General features: G+C 39.8%; 1 protein-coding gene across 2 annotated transcripts in view; it reads left to right on the top strand.

The window, feature by feature from the left end:
• Nucleotides 1-22,073, top strand: part of cadm2a (cell adhesion molecule 2a) — a 619,370-nt gene that overhangs the window by 490,941 nt on the left and 106,356 nt on the right. For both annotated transcript variants that reach the window (XM_061962498.2, XM_072913795.1), the window contains 2 exons: nt 4,422-4,574; nt 17,016-17,153. In XM_061962498.2, the coding sequence (XP_061818482.1) occupies nt 4,422-4,574; nt 17,016-17,153 (291 nt within the window). The remainder of the gene's footprint in view (nt 1-4,421; nt 4,575-17,015; nt 17,154-22,073) is intronic.

Here is a 22,073-nt window from a genome sequence, read left to right as displayed (position 1 = left end):
TGTATATTCCGAGCGCGATGATGTCACGTTATCGATGAAAAAATGCATTTTTAGACAATATGATTAGCCTAAGCGGCTAGGAGATAACCAGAGTAACAAGCGGTAACAAATGGATTAGAAAGGACAGATTTAAAAATAATTATTTATATATATCTATACATATATATATATATATATATATATATATATATATATATATATATATATATATATATATATATATATATAATATTTCTTCATACTTATTTTTATTTATTTATTTTTTTTCACTTGGGACTTCCTGCGGGCCAGATTTTGGACGCTGGCGGGCTGTAGTTTGGGGACCCCTGCTCTAAAGTGTGACTCGTCTTTTCCAAATACGATGCCGATGCTGATTACGCTCGTTGCAATATTTGTGACGTGAAAATCAAGGCAATAATAATAATAATAGATTTTATTTGTAAAAAGCACTTTATATTGAGTAAACAATCTCAAAGTGCTACAGTGTATTAAAAAGGAAAAGAAAAAAAAAAGATAATAAATAAATAAATAAAAATAAAAACTAGAACAGCCAAATAGCTATAGCTAGTATGCACATATCTAATTTTTTTTTTTTTTTTTTTAAAGAAGGGCTTTTAAGCCTTTTTTAAAAGCATTCACAGTCTGTGGTGCCCTCAGGTGGTCAGGGCTCTCCCTGACCACCAGCGGCGGAGCAGAAAGCCTGGTCTCCCATTGTTCGTAGCTTTGTCCTCGGAGGTTGGAGGAAATTAGCCTGTCCGGAGCGGAGTTGTCGTGTGGAGGATTTGGGGGTGAGTAGTTCTTTGAGGTAGAGGGGGGCATTTCCATGGAGGCACTGGTGGGTTAGCAGAATTCAATCCTGAGTGGAACAGGAAGCCAGTGAAGGGATTTGAGAATTGGGGTGATGTGGTCATATTTCCGCACTCTCATCAGCACTATTCTGTAAGTACTGCAGCTTCTGGGTGTTCTTGCTGGGGATCCCGACAAAAAGCGCGTTGCAGTAGTCAAGGCAAGTGGCGGGAATACTTCCAATCTGAGGAAGCGCCTGTTTTTAAACACAGGATTTTTCTCAGGGCTGAAGAGTGCAGATTTTTTGACAGCCAAGTTAGATGTACGGCTCCTGTAGCAAATCGGCTGCAGCCAACAACATGGGGGAAGAAATGATGTTAACATTTGGTGACGATAACAGTGACATCATCATCCTCTACGTCTGCTCCAGTTAAAAAGCCTACTGTATCAGAATACATTAGCTTTGCATTTTAATTTGCAGTAGCTTAACTTGCATAACCAGCTTGGTTCCTTGTACTGTATGTTGTAATGTTAATGTAAAGGTTTTGCTTCACTTTCATTTGTAGTTTAATACTTTTGAAAAAAATTTAATTGGTCTTAATTTTTACTTCATCCTCCTTTGCTCATTTGTTTTTAACTTAATTGCCCTAAATGCCTCTAAAAAGCACATATTTTCCAGATGGAAAAAGAAAGCAGTACATGGAGCCATGTTTTATTTTTTTACCGCATCAACACACACAAAAGTAGCAAACATTGGTACCGTTGAGGACCGGTATCGATTCAAATGCGGAAGGTAACCATCCCTGTTTGTCAGAGATGTTTTGTAATGTTATTCTGTGATATTTTCATTTTAAGAAATGCTGGTACATCAGTTGAGGAATATGGGACCGGGGGGATTTTTTCTTGTGTAAATGATTTAATAACATGTTCTGGTCAAGTCCTCAATTACAAAACGATTAGCAGGCTGAATATTACATTACAATATTCATGTTCCTATACGACTTGTCCTCATTAGTGTCGTTGGTAAACCGAAGCCTTTTCCAGCTGCCAACCAAATGCTCATAATATACAGTGCATCCGGAAAGTATTCACAGTGCTTCACTTTTTTCCGCATTTTGTTAAGTTACAGCCTTATTGCAAAATGGAATAAAACATTTTTAGTTCTCAAAATTCTACACTGAAAAATTAATAAAATGAAAATCTAAAAAAATCACATGTATTCAAGTATTCACAGCCTTTGCGCAATACTTTTTTGATGCATCTTTGGCAGCAATTATAGCATCAAGTATGTTTTAATACGATGCCACAAGCTTGACACACCTATCTTTGGGCAGTTTTGACCATTCCTCTTTGCAGCACCTCTCAAGCTCCATCAGGTTGGATGGGGAAGCGTTGGTTTTCATCCAGGATGTCTCTGTATATTGCTGCATTCATCTTAGTCTAGTCAGGGAGGTGACCAAGAATCCTAAGGTCACTGTGTCAGAGCTATAGCATTACTCTGTGTAGAGAGGAGAATCTTCCAGAAAGACAACCATCTCTGCAGCAATCCACCAATCAGACCTGTATGGTAGAGTGGCCAGACGGAAACCATTTATTATTTTAAAAAAAAAATTGCCAACATGCGCCTGAAATACTCTCAGATCATGAGAAATAGAATTCTCTGGTCTGGTGAGACAAATATTGAAATCTTTGGCGTGAATGTCAGGCATTATGTTTGGAGGAAAACAGGCACCGCTCATCACCAGGCCAGGTGAAGCACGGTGGTGGCAGCATCATGCTGTGGGGATGTTTTTTCAGTGGCAGGAACTGGCAGACTAGTCAGGATAGACGGAAAGATGAATGCAGCAATATACAGAGACATTCTGGATGAAAACCAACGCGTCCCGTCCAACCTGATCGAGCTTGAGAGGTTCTGCAAAGAGGAATGGGCGAAACTGCCCAAAAGATAGGTGTGCCAAGCTTGTGGCATCCATCCATCCATCCATTTCCTACCGCTTATTCCCTTTGGGGTCGCGGGTGGCGCTTGGAGCCTATCTCAGCTACAATCGGGCGGAAGGCGGTGTACACCCTGGACAAGTCGCCACCTCATCGCAGGGCCAACACAGATAGACAGACAACATTCACACTCACATTCACACACTAGGGCCAATTTAGTGTTGCCAATCAACCTATCCCCAGGTGCATGTCTTTGGAGGTGGGAGGAAGCCGGAATACCCGGAGGGAACCCACGCAGTCACGGGGAGAACATGCAAACTCCACACAGAAAGATCCCGATCCCGGGATTGAACCCAGGACTACTCAGGACCTTCGTATTGTGAGGCAGATGCACTAACCCAGGGGTCGGCAACCCGCGGCTCTAGAGCCGCATGCGGCTCTTTAGCGCCGTCCTAGTGGCTCTCTGGAGCTTTTTCAGAAATGTATGAAAAATGGAAAAAGATGAGGGGAAAAAAATCTATTTTTTGTTTTAATATGGTTTCTGTAGGAGGACAAACATGACACAAACCTCCCTAATTGTTATAAAGCACACTGTTTATATTAAACATGCTTCACTGATTCGAGTATTTGGCGAGCGCCGTTTTGTCCTACTAATTTTGGCGGTCCTTGAACTCACCGTAGTTTGTTTACATGTATAACTTTCTCCGACTTTCGAGGACGTGTTTTATGCCACTTCTTTTTCTGTCTCATTTTGTCCACCAAACTTTTAACGTTGTGCATGAAAGGTGAGTTTTGTTGATGTTATTGACTTGTTGGAGTGCTAATCAGACATATTTGGTCACTGCATGACTGCAAGCTAATCGATGCTAACATGCTATTTAGGCTAGCTATATGTACATATTGCATCATAATGCCTCATTTGTAGGTATATTTGAGGTCATTTAGTTTCCTTTAAGTCCTCTTAATTCAATTTATATCTCATGACACACTATCTGTATGTAATATGGCTTTTAATTTTTTGCGGCTCCAAACAGATTTTTTTTGTATTTTTGGTCCAATATGGCTCTTTCAACATTTTGGGTTGCCGACCCCTGCACCCCTCTGAGCTTGTGGCATCGTATTCAAAAAGACTTGAGGCTGTAATTGCTTAACAAGGTATTGAGCAAAGACTGTAAATATTTGTCTGTACATGTGATTTGTTTAGTTTTGGAGTTTTAATACATTTGCAAAAATAAAAAAAAATTTTGAGGACAAAAATGAATTTATTCCATTTTGGAATGAGGCTGTAACATAACAAAATGTGGAAAAAGTGAAGCGCTGTGATTACTTTCCGGCGCCACTGTATGACAAACAGATGCACTATTGTTGTACCGGTATATGTGAAATGAATGATGCTATGTTGCATGTATGACTTTATGGAGAACTTGATGACCGCGCCTCATTGTGTGGTTTGGAAGTCATGCACATCATCTAGTTTGAGGACAATCAAACATCTTTCAACAAACCATCTAATCTCAGCCAATCCATTTCAGTTCCCTCGTCTTGCCAAAGTCTCATTAGACCTTTTTCTCGGCCTCTTATTGCTGCATTGATTTCCACTACCGTGGTGATGACATCTTCATATAAGTAAAACTATGTGCCAAGGCAATACCCTGCATGCCTTTGTCTAACTTTTCTCTCTCGTTTGTGTTTCCGTCCAGCTCTGAGGGACAACAGGATCGAGCTGGTCCGCGCGTCGTTCTCGGAGTTGACCATCAGCATCAACAACGTCACGCTGTCTGACGAGGGCATGTACACCTGTTCCCTTTTCACCATGCCCGTCAGAACGGACAGAGCTTACCTGACAGTTCTCGGTAAGTATCATCAATGAGTGCTTGTTACTACATTACATACAGCATGTATATAAAACAGTGTTGATGTTTTGGGATGTTTTTTTGAGCGTATTAATAGAAATAGTTCGGATCCCAAATAGCTGCATTGGTAATAGCCTCGTACTAGCTGTTTTTGACCATTTAGAACACACATAAAAGGGAAAGACGTGAGGGGAATGATTAATAAGACTTTATATATGTATTTATTTATATAGTTGAGGTTTCTATGGTTTATCTGTTATACAGCGCCCTCCAAAAGTATTGGAACAGTGAGGCCAGTTCCTTTATTTCTGTTGTAGACTGAAAACATTTGGGTTTGACATCAAAAGATGAATATGAGACAAGAGATCAACATTTCAGCTTTTATTTCCAGGTATTTACATCTGGATCTGATACACAACTTAGAAGATACAGGAACATCCATCCATCCATCCATTTTCTACCGCTTATTCCCTTCGGGGTCGCGGGGGGCGCTGGAGCCTATCTCAGCTACATTCGAGTGGAAGGCGGGGTACACCCTGGACAAGTCGCCACCTCATCGCAGGGCCAACACAGATAGACAGACAACATTCACACTCACATTCACACACTAGGGCCAATTTAGTGTTGCCAATCAACCTATCCCCAGGTGCATGTCTTTGGAGGTGGGAGGAAGCCGGAGTACCCGGAGGGAACCCACGCAGTCACGGGGAGGACATGCAAACTCCACACAGAAAGATCCCGAGCCCGGGATTGAACCCAGGACTACTCAGGACCTCCGTATTGCAGATGCACTAACCCCTCTGCCACCAAACATATAAACTTAAAATAGATTAAAGTGAATAAGACTTAATATTTAGTTGCAAATCCTTTGCTTTCAATAACTGCATCAAGCCTGTGAGCCATTGACATCACCAAACTTTTGCATTCTTGTAGCCTCAGTACTTCTGTTCATGAAGTCTTCTGCCAACATTAGATTGTGATACCTTCACTCCTGCCCTCTGGAGGCCGTTGCTGATGTCACCAACAGTTGTTCTTTATAGCTCTCACAATGTTTCTGTCATCAACTCCTGATGTTTTCCTTGGTCTACCTCTTCCACGTCTGTTGATTAGTACACCAGTGGTTTCTTTCTTCTTCAGGACATTCCAAATGGTGGTATTGGCTATGGCCAATGTTTGTGCAATAGCTGTGATTGATTGTCCATCTTCTCTCAGATTCACAATTGCTTCTTTTTCAACCATAGACAGCTTTCTGGTTTTCATGTTGGTTGCAGTCTGCATAGGCAAAACCTATCCTACCCAATCTGAAACTGAGCTCAGACATTCAGTGCTATTTATTGTTTGAATAATCAATGTAATTTGGAGACACCTGGGCAACAAAACACACCTGTCAGTCACATGTTCCAATGCTTTTGCTCCCATGAAAAATGGGTAGGTTTAAACAAAAGGTGCTATCTTCTAAGTTGTGTATCAGATCCAGATGTAAATACCTGGAAATGAAAGCTGAAATGTTGTCCCATATCATCTTTTAATGTCAAACCCAAATGTTTTCAGTCTACAACAAAAATAAACAAATTGGACTCACTGTTCCAATACGTTTGGAGGGCACTGTACTATATATATATATATATATATATATATATATATATATATATATATATATATATATATATATATATATATATATTATTTATTTATTTATTTTTTTTTTTCACAATTTTTCAACAAATTTAAAACATGCATAAACTTTGACACAACACACTGTAGTGTAGTTTACAAATGGCAGTGGCGTGGCCGCACCACATTACTTACTCTACCTTGTAGGTTTAAAAAAAACATGTATGATTAAGTAGAAGATGTGTTTTTGGAAAGAATTGCGTGTGAATACTAAAAAACTGGAGCTGAACTGAAATGCTAATAAGTAACGCGCCGGCCAGATAGCGTCGATGAACAAAATATTAGACTCATAGGCGGGTATCAGCAAAAATTTGCTGAAAAAGCCTGTAAAATTAGCTAAAAAGGTTAGCATGCTAACAGTTAGCATGTGTCAAGTACCAATTTGTATGACTGTGAGGTGTACGCCTGCGAAAATAACTAAAAAAAAGTTAGCATGCTAACTCACAATTATATTATTATATGTATGTAAGCATTTAAGATAGCGATTAGCGCTCTAGTTGCCACCTAGCGATTTGCGGCACTAAACCGTAATATTTGAATATGGTCCCCAACCACCGCGGCCCGGTGGTTGGAGACCACTGATTTACGGCATACTTGCCAACCTTGAGACCTCCGATTTCGGGAGGTGGTTGGGGGCGTGGTTAAGAGGGGAGGAGTATATTTACAGCTAGAATTCACCAAGTCAAGTATTTCATATATATATATATAAGAAATACTTGACTTTCAGTAAATTCTAGCTATATATATATATATTTATTTATTTTATTATATAAAAATGTAAATAAGAGAAATACTTGAATTTCAGTGTTCATTTATTTACACATATACACACATAACACTCATCTACTCATTGTTGAGTTAAGGGTTGAATTGTCCATCCTTGTTCTATTCTCTGTCACTATTTTTCTAACCATGCTGAACACCCTCTCTGATGATGCATTCTGCTTCGTCTCCTTGTTGTGTGCGCAGTTGTGCACTGCACTCTCTAAAAGCCCTAGATGTTATTCTCACATATGCATGTACAGTAGATGGCAGTATTATCCTGTTTAAGAGTGTCACAACATTGCTGTTTACGGTAGACGAAAATGTGACTGCTGTTGTTGTGTGTTGTTGCCGCGCTGGGAGGACGTTAATGAAACTGCCTAACAATAAACCCACATAAGAAACCAAGAACTCGCCCTCCATCATTCTACAGTTATAACGTCACTGGGCAGGCACGCTGTTTATATTGTGGGAAAGCGGACGTGAAAACAGGCTGTCGACACATCACTCAGGTCCGCATGAATTTCGGGAGATTTTCGGGAGAAAATTTGTCCCGGGAGGTTTTCGGGAGAGGCGCTGAATTTCGGGAGTCTCCCGGAAAATCCGGGAGGCTTGGCAAGTATGTATGTATTATGTTGTAAAAATCAACAAGATTTTACAGTAAAATTCTGGCGACTAAGCGCAACTGTTTTTCCATTTACCGTAATATATTACCAGAAAAAAAAAAGAAAAAAAAACTTTTTACGACAGTAAAATTCTGGTGACTTTTTTTTTTTTACAGAGTATTTAAAATATATATACTGTATATATAATAATCAAATGCTTAGGCAAATTCATATATTATTCTCTGTTACAAACGAAGTGGCCCTCAATGGAGACCAGTCTGACATTCCTGAGTTAGGGCATTTTTTTTTTACAAGTAAAATGCATTCAATTTTTGTAAAAGGCATTTAAAAATGGTCTGTTGTATAATATATACTTCATTACGTTACTGATACCCAGTGGCCTAGTGGTTAGAGTGTCCGCCCTGAGATCGGTAAGTAGTGAGTTCAAAGTCATACCAAAGACTTTAAAAATGGGACCCATTACCTCCACTCAGCATCAAGGGTTGGAATTGGGGGTTAAATCACCAAAAATGATTCCCGGGCGCGGCCACCGCTGCTGCCCACTGCTCCCCTCGCCTCCCAGGGGGTGATCAAGGGTGATGGGTCAAATGCAGAGAATAATTTTGCCACACCTAGTGTGTGTGTGACAATCATTGGTACTTTAAATTTAACTTTAACTTTAGTGTAGTGATTAACTCAAATCTCCCTCTGAAGGACTGAATATCATTTTGAAGAGTTGTGATTGGCTCCAGATTTCTTGCAGCCCTGATATAGGATTCGCTGTATTAAAAAGGATAGATGGATGGACACTTCATTACATGTGTTGAATGATATAATAATCGTTGCTGTGCATCATTATATACTTATTATATACACGTTCCAGCCAAATCAACATGATCTTTTTGCATAAATCATATGAGAACAAGCAGATCAAGTTAATTTACCGCTGGATGGAGACAAGACAATGTTCGTCGGAGCTACAGAGCGTGCTAATGTGTGGAGTCAGTCACTTAAATGAAGTGGAAAAGAAGTGACGGATATTCACTGTGATTGTCAGGGAAGACACTCGTGTGGTCTTTGATTGACGGTCGAAGCAAACGTCCGACCCAGCAAAATGCTAATAGTGTTTATGGAAAGAAGCAAAGGTAAATGGTTGGCAAATATGTTTGTCGACACTTTCGCTCTGTGTTTGTTTGTAGTGAAGACAAACAAGTTTTCTCTGTCAAACTGCGATGCTGCGCCCCCTCCACACGCTCAGCCATTTTACTAATGTTTGTGATCATCATCCTGCACAAACATTGTCTCATTTCTCGCCACTCGCCTTATTATCTCGCCAATTAGTTTCTGCTAATGTTAATAGATGTGCCTGTGCACTCCAGGCCCATTAGCTGACTCTTTCTCTCTCTGTTAACAAGCATTCCTAGAATTACAGAAATTAAATACGATTGCTCCGCGGGAATAGCGAGAAAAATATTTTTGCAACACTGAGCATCACTTAATGGTGCACACAAGTGTTTTAAGACTAAAGAGGTCTTCTAATTTAGACTCCAACACACAATCTAACCTGGATTATGGGTCTGTAGAAATATTTTTGAATATAACGCAATTAAAATGGCTTTCTTCTCATCATACATGCTTTAGAAAATGTCCCTTCATTATACATACATACAGACTATAAAAGCCAACAGTTCCTGGGTGTAAAGATCTTCAATTCCGCAAGGAAATAATGTCAATAAAAACAAATACAAGATTTTTTTTTTTTGCGTACTTACCGACCATTTTAGTGTAGAAATAAGCCAAACACTGTGATTCAAGTGAAAAAAATGAGGTAAATACTGTCATTTAATTGTATAAGAAAACGACTTTCATTAAAGTGTGAACATAAGTAAACCAGTGTCATTCATCTGTAAAATATAGGCAAACTATTGTCATTCAGGTGTAAAAATAAGCAAATTATTGTCATTCAACTGTAAAACTAAGCAAACTGCTGTCGTTCAAGTGTAAAACTAAGCAAACTGCTGTCATTTAAGTGCAAAAATAAGTGAGCTACTTTCATTCAAGTGTAAAAATAAGTGAGCTACTTTCATTCAAGTGTAAAAATAAGTGAGCTACTTTCATTCAAGAGTAAAACAAATGTGAAACATTGTCATTCAAGTGTAAAAAATAAGTAGACTCCTGTCATTCAAGTGTAAAACTAAGCAAACTGCTGTCATTTAAGTGTAAAAATAAGTGAGCTACTTTCATTCAAGTGTAAAAATAAGCAAAATACTGTCTTAAGTGTAAAAAAAATGTGAAACACTGTCATTCAAGTGTAAAAAAATAAGCAGACTACTGTCATTCAAGTGTAAAAATAAGCAAACTGAGGTCATTTAAGTGTAAAACTAAGTAAACTGCTGTCATTTAAGTGTAAAAATAAGTGAACTACTTTCATTCAAGTGTAAAAATGAGCGAAATACAGTCTTAAGTGTAAAAAAAAATTAAACGATGTCATTCAAGTGTAAAAAACAAGCAAACTACCTTAAGTTAAGTATGAAAATAAGCAAACTACGGTCATTTAAGTGTAAAAATATGTGAAACTCTGTCAATCAAGTGTAGTGATAAGCAAACGACTGTCTTTGAAGTGTGAAAATGAGTGAAGTGAAGTGAAGTGAATTATATTTATATAGCGCTTTTCTCTAGTGACTCAAAGCGCTTTACATAGTGAAACCCAATATCTAAGTTACATTTAAACCAGTGTGGGTGGCACTGGGAGCAGGTGGGTAAAGTGTCTTGCCCAAGGACACAACGGCAGTGACTAGGATGGCGAAAGCAGGGATTGAACCTGCAACCCTCAAGTTGCTGGCACGGCCGCTCTACCAACCGGGCTATACCGACAAATGAGCAACTTACTGTTATTAAAGTGTAAAAATAAGCAGACTACTTTCAGTTAAGTGTAAAAATAAGCAAACTATTGTCATTGAAGTTCAGAAATAAGCAAACTATTGCCATTCAAGTGTAAACATCAGCAAACTACTGTCATTCAAGTTTAGAAATAAGCAAACTACTGTCATCAAGTGTAAAAAATCAGCAAACTATGGTTATTCAAGAGTAAAAATAAGCAATTTGCTGTCATGCAATTATAAAATTAGCAGACATCCCTCATGCATGTGTAAAAATAACCAAAGTATTGTCATTCAAGTGTAAAAATAAGCAAACTATTGTCATTCAAGTGTAAACAAAAGCAAACTACTGCTAATAGGTAATAACAGGAATGGTTAATAACATTTTTATCGCAGTAAAAATGTTTCAAATTGAATGACGAAGGCATGGTGCGAACATGATTGACATATTTTGCGCATTCTTAACTGTTACACGAGTGTAAAACTAAATTGTTGAAATGTAAAAAACAATTAAAAGAATTTTAGAAAGATTTGTTGCCATGGTTACACGGTTGCATAGAGGGCGGTAACTTTCAAACCATGCTGTAAGAATTATATCCCGCCCTTACCCTGCTTGGAACACGTAAGTCACCCCTGAGCAGTGGTGTGCCGTCAGGGCCAGCAAGGCCTTCTCTGCTGGCCTAACATAACCAGAAATCATGATCATAAATAAAGATAAAATTATTTTTTAATTTACTTTCCCCAAATACGTAAAAATATTCATATTCTCTTCATGTCATATTATGCTCCTTCCAGTGCTGTTGTTTTTTGTTTTAGTTTGTATCCAATCATAATTCAGCTAGCTTATGTTGCCATGCTGTACCAAATCTGCCCGAGGCCTTCAGAATCAACAATGCGGGCGTCCGTGCACTGTAAGCGAATGGACACATACAGTTGATAGATAATTGCGATAGCCAATCAGATCATGAGTTGTTGTCAGTGAGGCCTTCTAGCTGGCAAAAGGTTGAACGTGACATGTATGCGTCCTGTGATTGGATACTGACTGGGACCGTTAGCGGATGAATTTGAGAACACATACAGTTGATAGACAGTTGCGATAGCCAATCAGATCACAAGTTGTTGACAGTAGCCTATCCAAGTTGCCTGATGTTAACGTGACTGTGATTGGATACTCACTTGTCATTCCAAAGTGAGTACCGTATTTTTCGGACTGTAAGTCGCAGTTTTTTTCATAGTTTGGCCGGGGGTGCGACTTATACTCAGGAGCGACTTATGTGTGAAATTATCAACACATTACCGTAAAATATCAAATAATATTATTTATCTAATTCACGGAAGAGACGAAGCAAATCCGCAATTGTCACTCACACGTCAGCAATTGTCACTCACACGTCAACCAAAAAGAATTTGGCGGGGGAGGGTCATGGCAGAAGTGCATTGTGGGTCATGGGATGCTAACTGCTATATGCTATATGCTACTGCCGTAGCTATTAAAATGGATTATTTCAACATTGGCGGTAACTTATAAAAACTGAGAAGGGCTGAACTAAAATGGCACCGAAAAAGGAAATCATATACTGCAGATTACAAGCCGGACGTAGTGAAATATGCAGCAGAAAACAGCGATCGAGCAGCAGAAAGAAAGGACGCTAGCGGCGCATACCAGGAGCGACAACGAGGAAGAAGATTCCATGGGATTTAGCGATCAGGAGTGACAGATTGTTTGGTAAACGTATAGCATGTTGTATATGTTATAGTTATTTGAATGACTCTTACCATAATATGTTACGTTAACATACCAGGCACGTTCTCAGTTGGTTATTTATGCCTCATATAACGTACACTTATTCAGCCTGTTGTTCACTATTCTTTATTTATTTTAAATTGCCTTTCAGATGTCTATTCTTGGTGTTGGGTTTTATCAAATAAATTTCCCCCAAAAATGCGACTTATACTCCAGTGTGACGTATATATGTTTTTTTCCTTCTTTATTATGCATTTTCGGCCGGTGCGACGTATACTCCGAAGCGACGTATAATCCGAAAAATACGGTATCCATTCACAATAGAGATGTCCGATAATATCGGCCTGCCGATAATACCGCCCGATAAATGCTTTAAAATGTAATATCGGAAATTATCGGTATCGGTTTTTTTTTTTATCGGTATCGTTTTTTTGTTGTTGTTTTTTTTTTTTTTTTTTTTTTTATTTATTAAATTAATCAATCAATCAATCAATCAATGTTTATTTATACAGCCCTAAATTACAAGTGTCTCAAAGGGCTGCACAAGCCACAACGACATCCTCGGTACAGAGCCCACATAAGGGCAAGGAAAAACTCACCCCAGTGGGACGTCGATGTGAATGACTATGAGAAACCTTGGAGAGGACCGCATATGTGGGTAACCCCCCCCCCCTCTCTAGGGGAGACCGAATGCAATGGATGTCGAGTGGGTCTGACATAATATTGTGAGAGTCTAGTCCATAGTGGATCCAACATAATAGTGAGAGTCCAGTCCATAGTGGGGCCAGCAGGAAACCATCCCGAGCGGAGACGGGTCAGCAGCGCATAGATGTTCCCAACCGATGCACAGGCGAGCGGTCCACCCCGGGTCCCGACTCTGGACAGCCAGCACTTCATCCATGGCCACCGGACCTGTGCCCCCCCCCCCTCCACAAGGGAGAGGGGAGCAGAGGAGAAAAGAAAAGAAACGGCAGATCAACTGGTCTAAAAGGGGGGTCTATTTAAAGGCTAGAGTATACAAATGAGTTTTAAGATGGGACTTAAAACTCAAATCAACATAAAAAAAACAAGATACACTTACAATTAGTACACCAACCCAAAAAACCTCCCTCCCCCATTCACACTCATTCACACAAAAGGGTTGTTTTTTTCTGTTATTAACATTCTGGTTCCTACATTATATATCAATATATATCAATACAGTCTGCAAGGGATACACACACATGATTGTGCGTGCTGCTGGTCCACTAATAGTACTAACCTTTAAAAGTTTATTTTACTAATTTTCATTAATTACTCGTTTCTATGTAACTGTTTTTATATTGTTTTACTTTCTTTTTTATTCAAGAAAATGTTTTTAATTTATTTATCTTATTTTATTTGATTGATTTTTTAAAAAAGGACCTTATCTTCACCATACCTGGTTGTCCAAATTAGGCATAATAATGTGTTAATTCCCCGACTGTATATATAGCGGTATCGGTTGATACGGTATCGGTAATTAAGAGTTGGACAATATCGGAATATCGGATATCGGCAAAAAGCCATTATCGGACATGCCTAATTCACAAGTTTCAATTTAGCAGCAAGCAGGAAGTGTTGCGCCCTAGCCATACTGGGCTAGCAGAGAAGGACAACAAAACGTTGATTAGGTGGCAGATATATATTGCAATGCCATTTTCAAGAAGGATATTTAAAGAGAAGCTACATCTTGTGAGACGATGTCGGCCAACCCCGGAAGCTAGCTCAGCTGTTTTGGCGATGAAATGCTCGCCATTTCCCCTAGAATAAACCGATGACAGGGGGTAGCACTGGCTTATACGGCGTCGAATAGGTCCTACTAATTGTGAGTTCAAATATGAAATGTTTTCACTTTTAATATGTTTTTTGCATTTTTTATATTGACAGTAACACATCTTTTAATTGCTGATGTGTTTTAATTGATTTTTGAATGCGGCAGAAAATAACCCGTTTTGTACACTGTTGAGGTGGTTCAATGCCCGGTTGGGGCGTAAATGTGTTTCTGTATAGTATTTGTCCAGCAATGGTCAGGTGGTGACATAAATGATGGTATTTTGAGAGGTAATCATTGAAGTCGGACATCACTGAAGGCTTAGGTGGGAAACGCACGGCCCGCCACTGCCACTGACATAACACACACGCTTCTTTGGGAACAGTTTTAGTGTGTGGGCACTGTGGGCACGTGTGTGTGTGTGTGTGTGTGTGTGTGTGTGTGTGTGTGTGTGTGTGTGTGTGTGTGTGTGTGTGTGTGTGTGTGTGTGTGTGTGTGTGTGTGTGTGTATACAAGACATCTTATCTGGGTAGAAGGACTATTTCTATTCAATTTAGTTTAAAAGTTTGGTAACACTTTAGTATGGGGAACATATTCTAAGTAACAAATTTAGAGTTATTTGGACACTAGGGGAACATATACGGGTTAGGGTTAGGGTGACTAATAAGCAATAATTCTGAGGTTATTGAGGGAAGACTCTTAGTTAATGGCTTACTGGTTGTATAATAAGTAGGGGTGTGGGAAAAAATCGATTCGAATTCGAATCGCGATTCTCACGTTGTGCGATTCAGAATCGATTGTCATTTTTAAAAAATGGATTTATTTTATTTATTTTTAATTTTTTTTAAATTAATCAATCCAACAAAACAATACACAGCAATACCATAACAATGCAATCCAATTCCAAAACCAAACCCGACCCAGCAACACTCAGAACAGCAATAAACAGAGCAATTGAGAGGAGACACAAACACGACACAGAACAAACCAAAAGTAGTGAAACAAAAATGAATGTTATCAACAACAGTATCAATATTAGTTACAATTTCAACATAGCAGTGATTAAAAATCCCTCATTGACATTATCATTAGACATTAATACAAATTTAAAAAAAGAACAATTGTGTCACAGTGGCTTACACTTGCATCGCATCTCATAAGCTTGACAACACACTGTGTCCGGGAAAAATCATTTTTGAATCGAGAATCGTGTTGAATTGAAAAAAAAAATCGAATCGTGACCCCCAACAATCGATATTGAATCGAATCGTGGGACACCCAAAGATTCACAGCCCTAACAATAAGGCCATGCAGAATAAGGCATTAATAAATACTTAATAATGACTCATTAAGAGCCAATATGTTACTAATTTGCATGTTGATAAGCAACTACCGTATTTTTCGGACTATAAGTCGCAGTTTTTTTCATAGTGCGATTTATATGTTTTTTTCCTTCTTTATTATGCATTTTCGGCAGGTGCGACTTATACTCCGGTGCGACTTATAATCCGAAAAATACAGTAACAATCTCGTAGAAAAGGGTCAAGCATTTCAAATTCTTAGGGGTGAACATAACAGAAGATCTATGCTGGGACATTAACACAGTCGGAAAGGCCCAACAACGTCTTTTTTTTTTTTGAGGAAACTAAAATGCGCAAACATTCCGCAGAAATCAATTGTCAACTTTTACAACTGTGCCATCAGCAGTGTCCTCACTTACGGATTTTTAGTGTGGTTTGCCAGCTGCACTAAAGCGAACCAACAGGCCCTCCAGCGAGTGGTTAAAGCGGCGGGGAAAATTACAAGGACGATACTCCCAGAGATGAGTGCCATGTACACAACTCGCTGCCTAAAGCGAGTACATAACATCCTGAAGGACAGATACCACCCAGCACATGGCCTCTTCAACCTGCTACCCTCTGGAAGGAGGTATAGATTGATTCGCGCCAGGACCACCAGAATGTCTCACAGTCTGTATCCCCAGGATGTGAGACTGCTAAATGAACAGCTTGCCCCTTTGCTGCCCGGACCATCTTATTACCTCACTCTTCACCGCCTCAATAATTGTGCTCTGGACATTGCATTGCTGCAACATCAACATAACACCCATCAGACATCTGACTGTTCCCACCCACACGTTCCTCTATTCGCCATCTTCCTGACAATGCTAAACTGTAAACTATTGTCAACCTGCACATCAATGCAGTTTCTAAGCCGCTGGACAAAGCTCAAACAAAATCTCGTTGTTCATGCATGACTTAAGTGTTATTATGACAATGACAATAAAGGAATTGATTGATTGATAATTAATGGTGAATATGTTCCCCATACTAAAGTGTTACCAAAAGTTGTATTTGTTAATTTGTTCTTTTAACCCTCTAACGGTAGCACATTCTTCTCTTTACCCTTCTTATCTTCTAGTAATAGTTAAAAAAAAAACAAAGAAAAGGCTAAACACACAATTTAGTTTTGTGCGACATATTTTCCACAAACATTCTACTCAAATTGGGATCAGTAGGACACTTTGACATATTACAGAAGAAAATACTGAAGCCCAAACTGAAGAGAGAGGAGCTGAAAGACGTGGGCGGATGAGACAGACAAGGCCAGACCGGAGTCCATGTCACTGACTCAGCTCGCGGGCTGACTTATTGCTGGGTGACAAGGGCAGACGCACTCAAAGCAGTCATTACAGGAAGGTCTCGTAATCAACATCTTCTCCACGAGCACACAGTCTACTCTGTCACGCAGCGCTGACGCATTTCCAACACTCAAGTCGAGTGAAACTTCTCCAGCTATGACTTAAGAAATGCATCTATACAATTAAAATGTCGTAGTGTCGCTTTGAGGGGAGAAGTGTTCAAAGTCTGGCCCCAGGATCAGAACCTGATGAAAGAGGATGAGGGGCCACAATGAAAAAAAAAAAAATGGAAATGTTGACTGTAAATGTCAGTCCGGTGTTAATGTATTCTGTCCATCCTGTAGGTGTCCCGGAGAAGCCTGAAATCGACGGCTTTACCAAGCCCGCCATGGAGGGGGACCACATCACTCTGACCTGCATGACTCATGGCAGCAAGCCTGCCGCCGACCTGCGCTGGTTCAGGAATGAAAAGGAGGTCAAAGGTGCGTAACGGGACTCCACGTTTTATATCATGCTGGAATACAGGTGCGGGTTTTAGCGTTGATGACGGGCTTAGCCCCGATGAGTGAAGGATTCTTTAGCATGTGCAGGAGATTGTTATTCAGTCGTGCGGAAAGCATCAGCATTCTCCCGCTCCACTTGAGTCTGTCACTGCTCGCCTTCATCCAAGCAACCCTGAAATGTCGGCGTTCCATTCCCGCTCGTCTTAAAGGGGACCTGTTATGCAAAATGAACTTTTCTTACCTATTCGTACCTGTTTTGGTGTACAAACCCCGTTTCCATATGAGTTGGGAAATTGTGTTAGATGTAAATATAAAAGGAATACAATGATTTGCAAATCCTTTTCAACCCATATTCAATTGAATGCACTACAAAGACAAGATTTGATGTTCAAACTCATAAACTTTTTTTTTTTTGCAAATAATAATTAACTTAGAATTTTATGGCTGCAACACGTGCCAAAGTAGTTGGGAAAGGGCATGTTCACCACTGTGTTACATGGCCTTTCCTTTTAACAACACTCAGTAAACGTTTGGGAACTGAGGAGACACATTTTTTAAACTTCTCAGGTGGAATTCTTTCCCATTCTTGCTTGATGTACAGCTTAAGTTGTTCAACAGTCCGGGGGTCTCCGTTGTGGTATTTTAGGCTTCATAATGCGCCACACATTTTCAATGGGAGACAGGTTTGGACTACAGGCAGGCCAGTCTAGTACCCGCACTCTTTTACTATGAAGCCACGTTGATGTAACACGTGGCTTGGCATTGTCTTGCTCAAATAAGCAGGGGCGTCCATGGTAACGTTGCTTGGATGGCAACATATGTTGCTCCAAAACCTGTATCTACATTTCAGCATTAATGGCGCCTTCACAGATGTGTAAGTTACCCATGTCTTGGGCACTAATACACCCCCATACCATCACAGATGCTGGCTTTTCAACTTTGCGCCTATAACAATCCGGATGGTTCTTTTCCTCTTTGGTCTGGAGGACACAACGTCCACAGTTTCCAAAAACAATTTGAAATGTGGACTCGTCCGACCATGGAACACTTTTCCACTTTGTATCAGTCCATGTTAGATGAGCTCAGGCCCAGCGAAGCCGACAGCGTTTCTGGGTGTTGTTGATAAACGGTTTTCACCTTGCATAGGAGAGTTTTAACTTGCACTTACAGATGTAGCGACCAACTGTAGTTACTGACAGTGGGTTTCTGAAGTGTTCCTGAGCCCATGTGGTGATATCCTTTACACGCTGATGTCGCTTGTTGATGTAGTACAGCCTGAGGGATCGAAGGTCACGGGCTTAGCTGTTTACGTGCAGTGATTACTCCAGATTCTCTGAACTCTTTGATGATATTACGGACCGTAGATGGTGAAATCCCTAAATTCCTTGCAATAGCTGGTTGAGAAAGGTTTTTCTTAAACTGTTCAACAATTTGCTCATGCATTTGTTGACAAAGTGGTGACCCTCGCCCCATCCTTGTTTGTGAATGACTGAGCATATCATGGAATCTACTTTTATACCCAATCATGGCACCCACCTGTTCCCAATTAGCCTGTTCCCCCGGGGGGTGTTCCAAATAAGTGTTTGATGAGCATTCCTCAACTTTATCAGTATTTATTGCCACCTTTCCCAACTTCTTTGTCACGTGTTGCTGGCATCAAATTCTAAAGTTAATGATTATTTGCAAAAAAAAATAAGTTTATCAGTTTGAACATCAAATATGTTGTCTTTGTAGCATATTCAACTGAATATGGGTTGAAAATGATTTGCAAATCATTGTATTCCGTTTATATTTACATCTAACACAATTTCCCAACTCATATGGAAACGGGGTTTGTATTTGGGCTCTGCATAAGTCCCGGAAATTTTAAATCAAACCATGGAGGCATGGTGGAGATATTTATAAATGATCTTGCCCTCCTTCCAACAAACGAGCCATTTGGAATTTGTCCCAACCATTGTGACGTGAGCGGATATCTCCATATATGGTAGAAATGTATCCGAAGTGGAGGGGATCCAGATGAGGTGGTTCGGGCATCTGGTCAGGATGCCACCCGAACGCCTCCCTAGGGAGGTGTTTAAGGCACGTCCGACCGGTAGGAGGCCACGGGGAAGACCCAGGACACGTTGGGAAGACTATGTCTCCCGGCTGGCCTGGGAACGCCTCGGGATCCCCCGGGAAGAGCTGGAAGAAGTGGCTGGGGAGAGAGAAGTCTTGGCTTCCCTGCTTAGGCTGCTGCCTCCGCGACCCGACCTCGGATAAGCGGAAGAAGATGGATGGATGGTATCTGAAGTGCTTTGCCGCACGCTAGCATCGTAGTATGCGCCGTAGTCAATTAACTCCTTTTTTTCCATCTATCCTCTTGTTGTGGGGAAGACTGGCTCATACACGCACGTGCTATCTTCCACTGTTGCTATTACTAATACAAAATTAGACTTAGACTTAGACTTAGACAAACTTTAATGATCCACAAGGGAAATTGTTCCACACAGTAGCTCAGTTACAATGATGGAAAGTGTAAGGATGGAAAGGACAAGGCAGGTAAAAATAGATTAAATATAGCGATATAAATATAACATATACGTAATATTTACATAATATATGTACAGTATGTTATATATACTGATATATTATTTTATATTATGTCTATATCATATATACAAAATATAACAATGACCATGTACGCACATGACGACAATATTACAGTATATGTGACAGCTGCAGCATAAAATAGAGAGTAAATCCAGCAGAAAATAGAAAATAGACATTAAAAACAAAGAGAGGTAGAAGGTGTCAGGTAATAGACAGATATCATCTATTGCTGTATGGCGAGTGATTATACAGCTGGATGGAGTGCGGAATGAAGGAGTTCTTGAATCGAACACTGTGGGAACGAAGCTGAAGGAGCCTGTTGGAGTATGAACTGCGCTGTCCCTCAATTGTCAGGTGGAGTGGGTGGGCAGGATTGTCCATGGTGCAAGCAGTTTGTCCAGCGTCCTCCTGTCCCTCACTGACACAAACGCCACCAAGTACGTGCCAATAATTTGGCCAGCTTTCCGGATCAGTTTATCAATCCGGTTTGAGTCCCTTTTGCTGGTGCTGCTCCCCCAACCAACCACTGCAAAGTAAAAATGGTGTAAAGTTTGGACTTATATCTGTCAGTAGACTCGATATGGATGCGCTACAACATGGATGACGAGGGAAGACACTGTCAAAGTGGAGCCACGTAAATATATATATATATTTTTTTATCTCCGGGTGGATTATGATTAATTCTTCATCCAAACGGAAATATATAAACATCCCATCAGTCAAAATCCCAGTGAGAGCAGACATTGTACAGTAAGTGATTGTTTAATTTTCATAGTTTGTGTTTCTTGTTCAGCACTTCGCAATACTGCTACATGATGCTTAGTTTTTCACTAAAGCTGGATCTGTTTAGCGCTAAGCTTCTGAAGCTTGTGGCTCATCCTCTTTATATTCAGGCTCAAAAATATAAGGTTTAGGGCAGGGATCGGCAACCCAAAACAATTCTGTCTGGAGCCGCAAAAAATGAAAAGTCTTATATAAGTCTTATTATGAAGGCAACACATATTAGCTATAATAGCCTACTATCAAAATGACTATGTGTCGCAGGCTGAAGCAAATCCTTGTTAATTGAAATGTTGAAATGTAATATTAATTTTACACATTTTGACAACATTAGAAACCATTAGTAAATCAGAGGCTACTCTGAAGGTGAGATAACTAATGGAAAATACTGGCTTTTAATGGCCAAAAGTATACCGTATTTTTCGGACTATAATTCGCAGTTTTTTTCATAGTTTGGCCGGGCTCCAGTGCGACTTTTATATGTTTTTTTCTTTTTTTATTATGCATTTTCGGCAGGTGCGACTTATACTCCGGTGCGACTTATACTCCGAAAAATACGGTAGATGTGTGTGACCAGTTAAAGGAAACGGCAGGCTGTCTTCTTCGGATTTATTACAATCTTTGCAAGCTGGGTGATGTTTTATGTGGTCTGGAACAACACGGCACACAAACAACTGAAATGCAGCCAAATTACATACAGATAATGTGTCATGAGACATGCAAAACTAAATTATATACAAAGAGGATACAAGCAAAGGATATTAAATGAGCTCAAATATAACTACAAATGATACAATATGTACATACAGCTAGCCTAAATAGCATGTTAGCATTGATTAGCTTGCAGTCATGCACTGTACAAATATGCCTGATCAGCACTCCAACAAGTCAATAACATCAATAAAGCACACCTTTGTGCATTCACGCACAGCATAAAACTTTTGTTGGACAAAATCAGACAAAGGAGTGCAATATTTTACATGTAAACAAACTGTTGCATCACAGTCCACACTATGGTGAGTTCAAGAACCGCCAAAATTAGTAGGACAAAACCATGTTCACCAAATACTCTCATCAGTGAAGCATACACACAAACATATTAAACAGTGGGCTTTCTAACAACTGGGAAAGGTTTGTGTCATGTTTGTCCTCAAACAAGAAACATACTAAGACAAAATAATTGTTCCCCCATCTTTTTTCATTTTCAATCCTTTTTTAAAAATGCTCCAGGGAGCAACTAGGGCGGCACTAAAGAGCTGCATGCGGCTCGAGAGCCGCGGGTTGCTGACCCCCGGTTTAGGGGCATCATTTGTTCCGAAGTAGTCTTTGATGGCTCTCATGAAGTCTCTCATAAGTAGTAGTGTTGTTGTTGTTGAAGGAAATAGTGAATGTTGTGATGTGTGTTGTGTGAAATTAGTAAGCCGCCATATGCTTAAAATGTGTAAATACATAAACATTACGTTATTGTGAATGTGACTGTTAGTACATTACTTATATACTTACAGAATGTATCTAAAGTGTTGGAGG

This window comes from Nerophis lumbriciformis, linkage group LG09 (genome assembly GCF_033978685.3).
Source record: "Nerophis lumbriciformis linkage group LG09, RoL_Nlum_v2.1, whole genome shotgun sequence".
Lineage (NCBI taxonomy): Eukaryota > Metazoa > Chordata > Actinopteri > Syngnathiformes > Syngnathidae > Nerophis > Nerophis lumbriciformis.
Note: the sequence above shows the minus strand (reverse complement) of the source record. Positions and strands in the feature narration are given on the sequence as shown.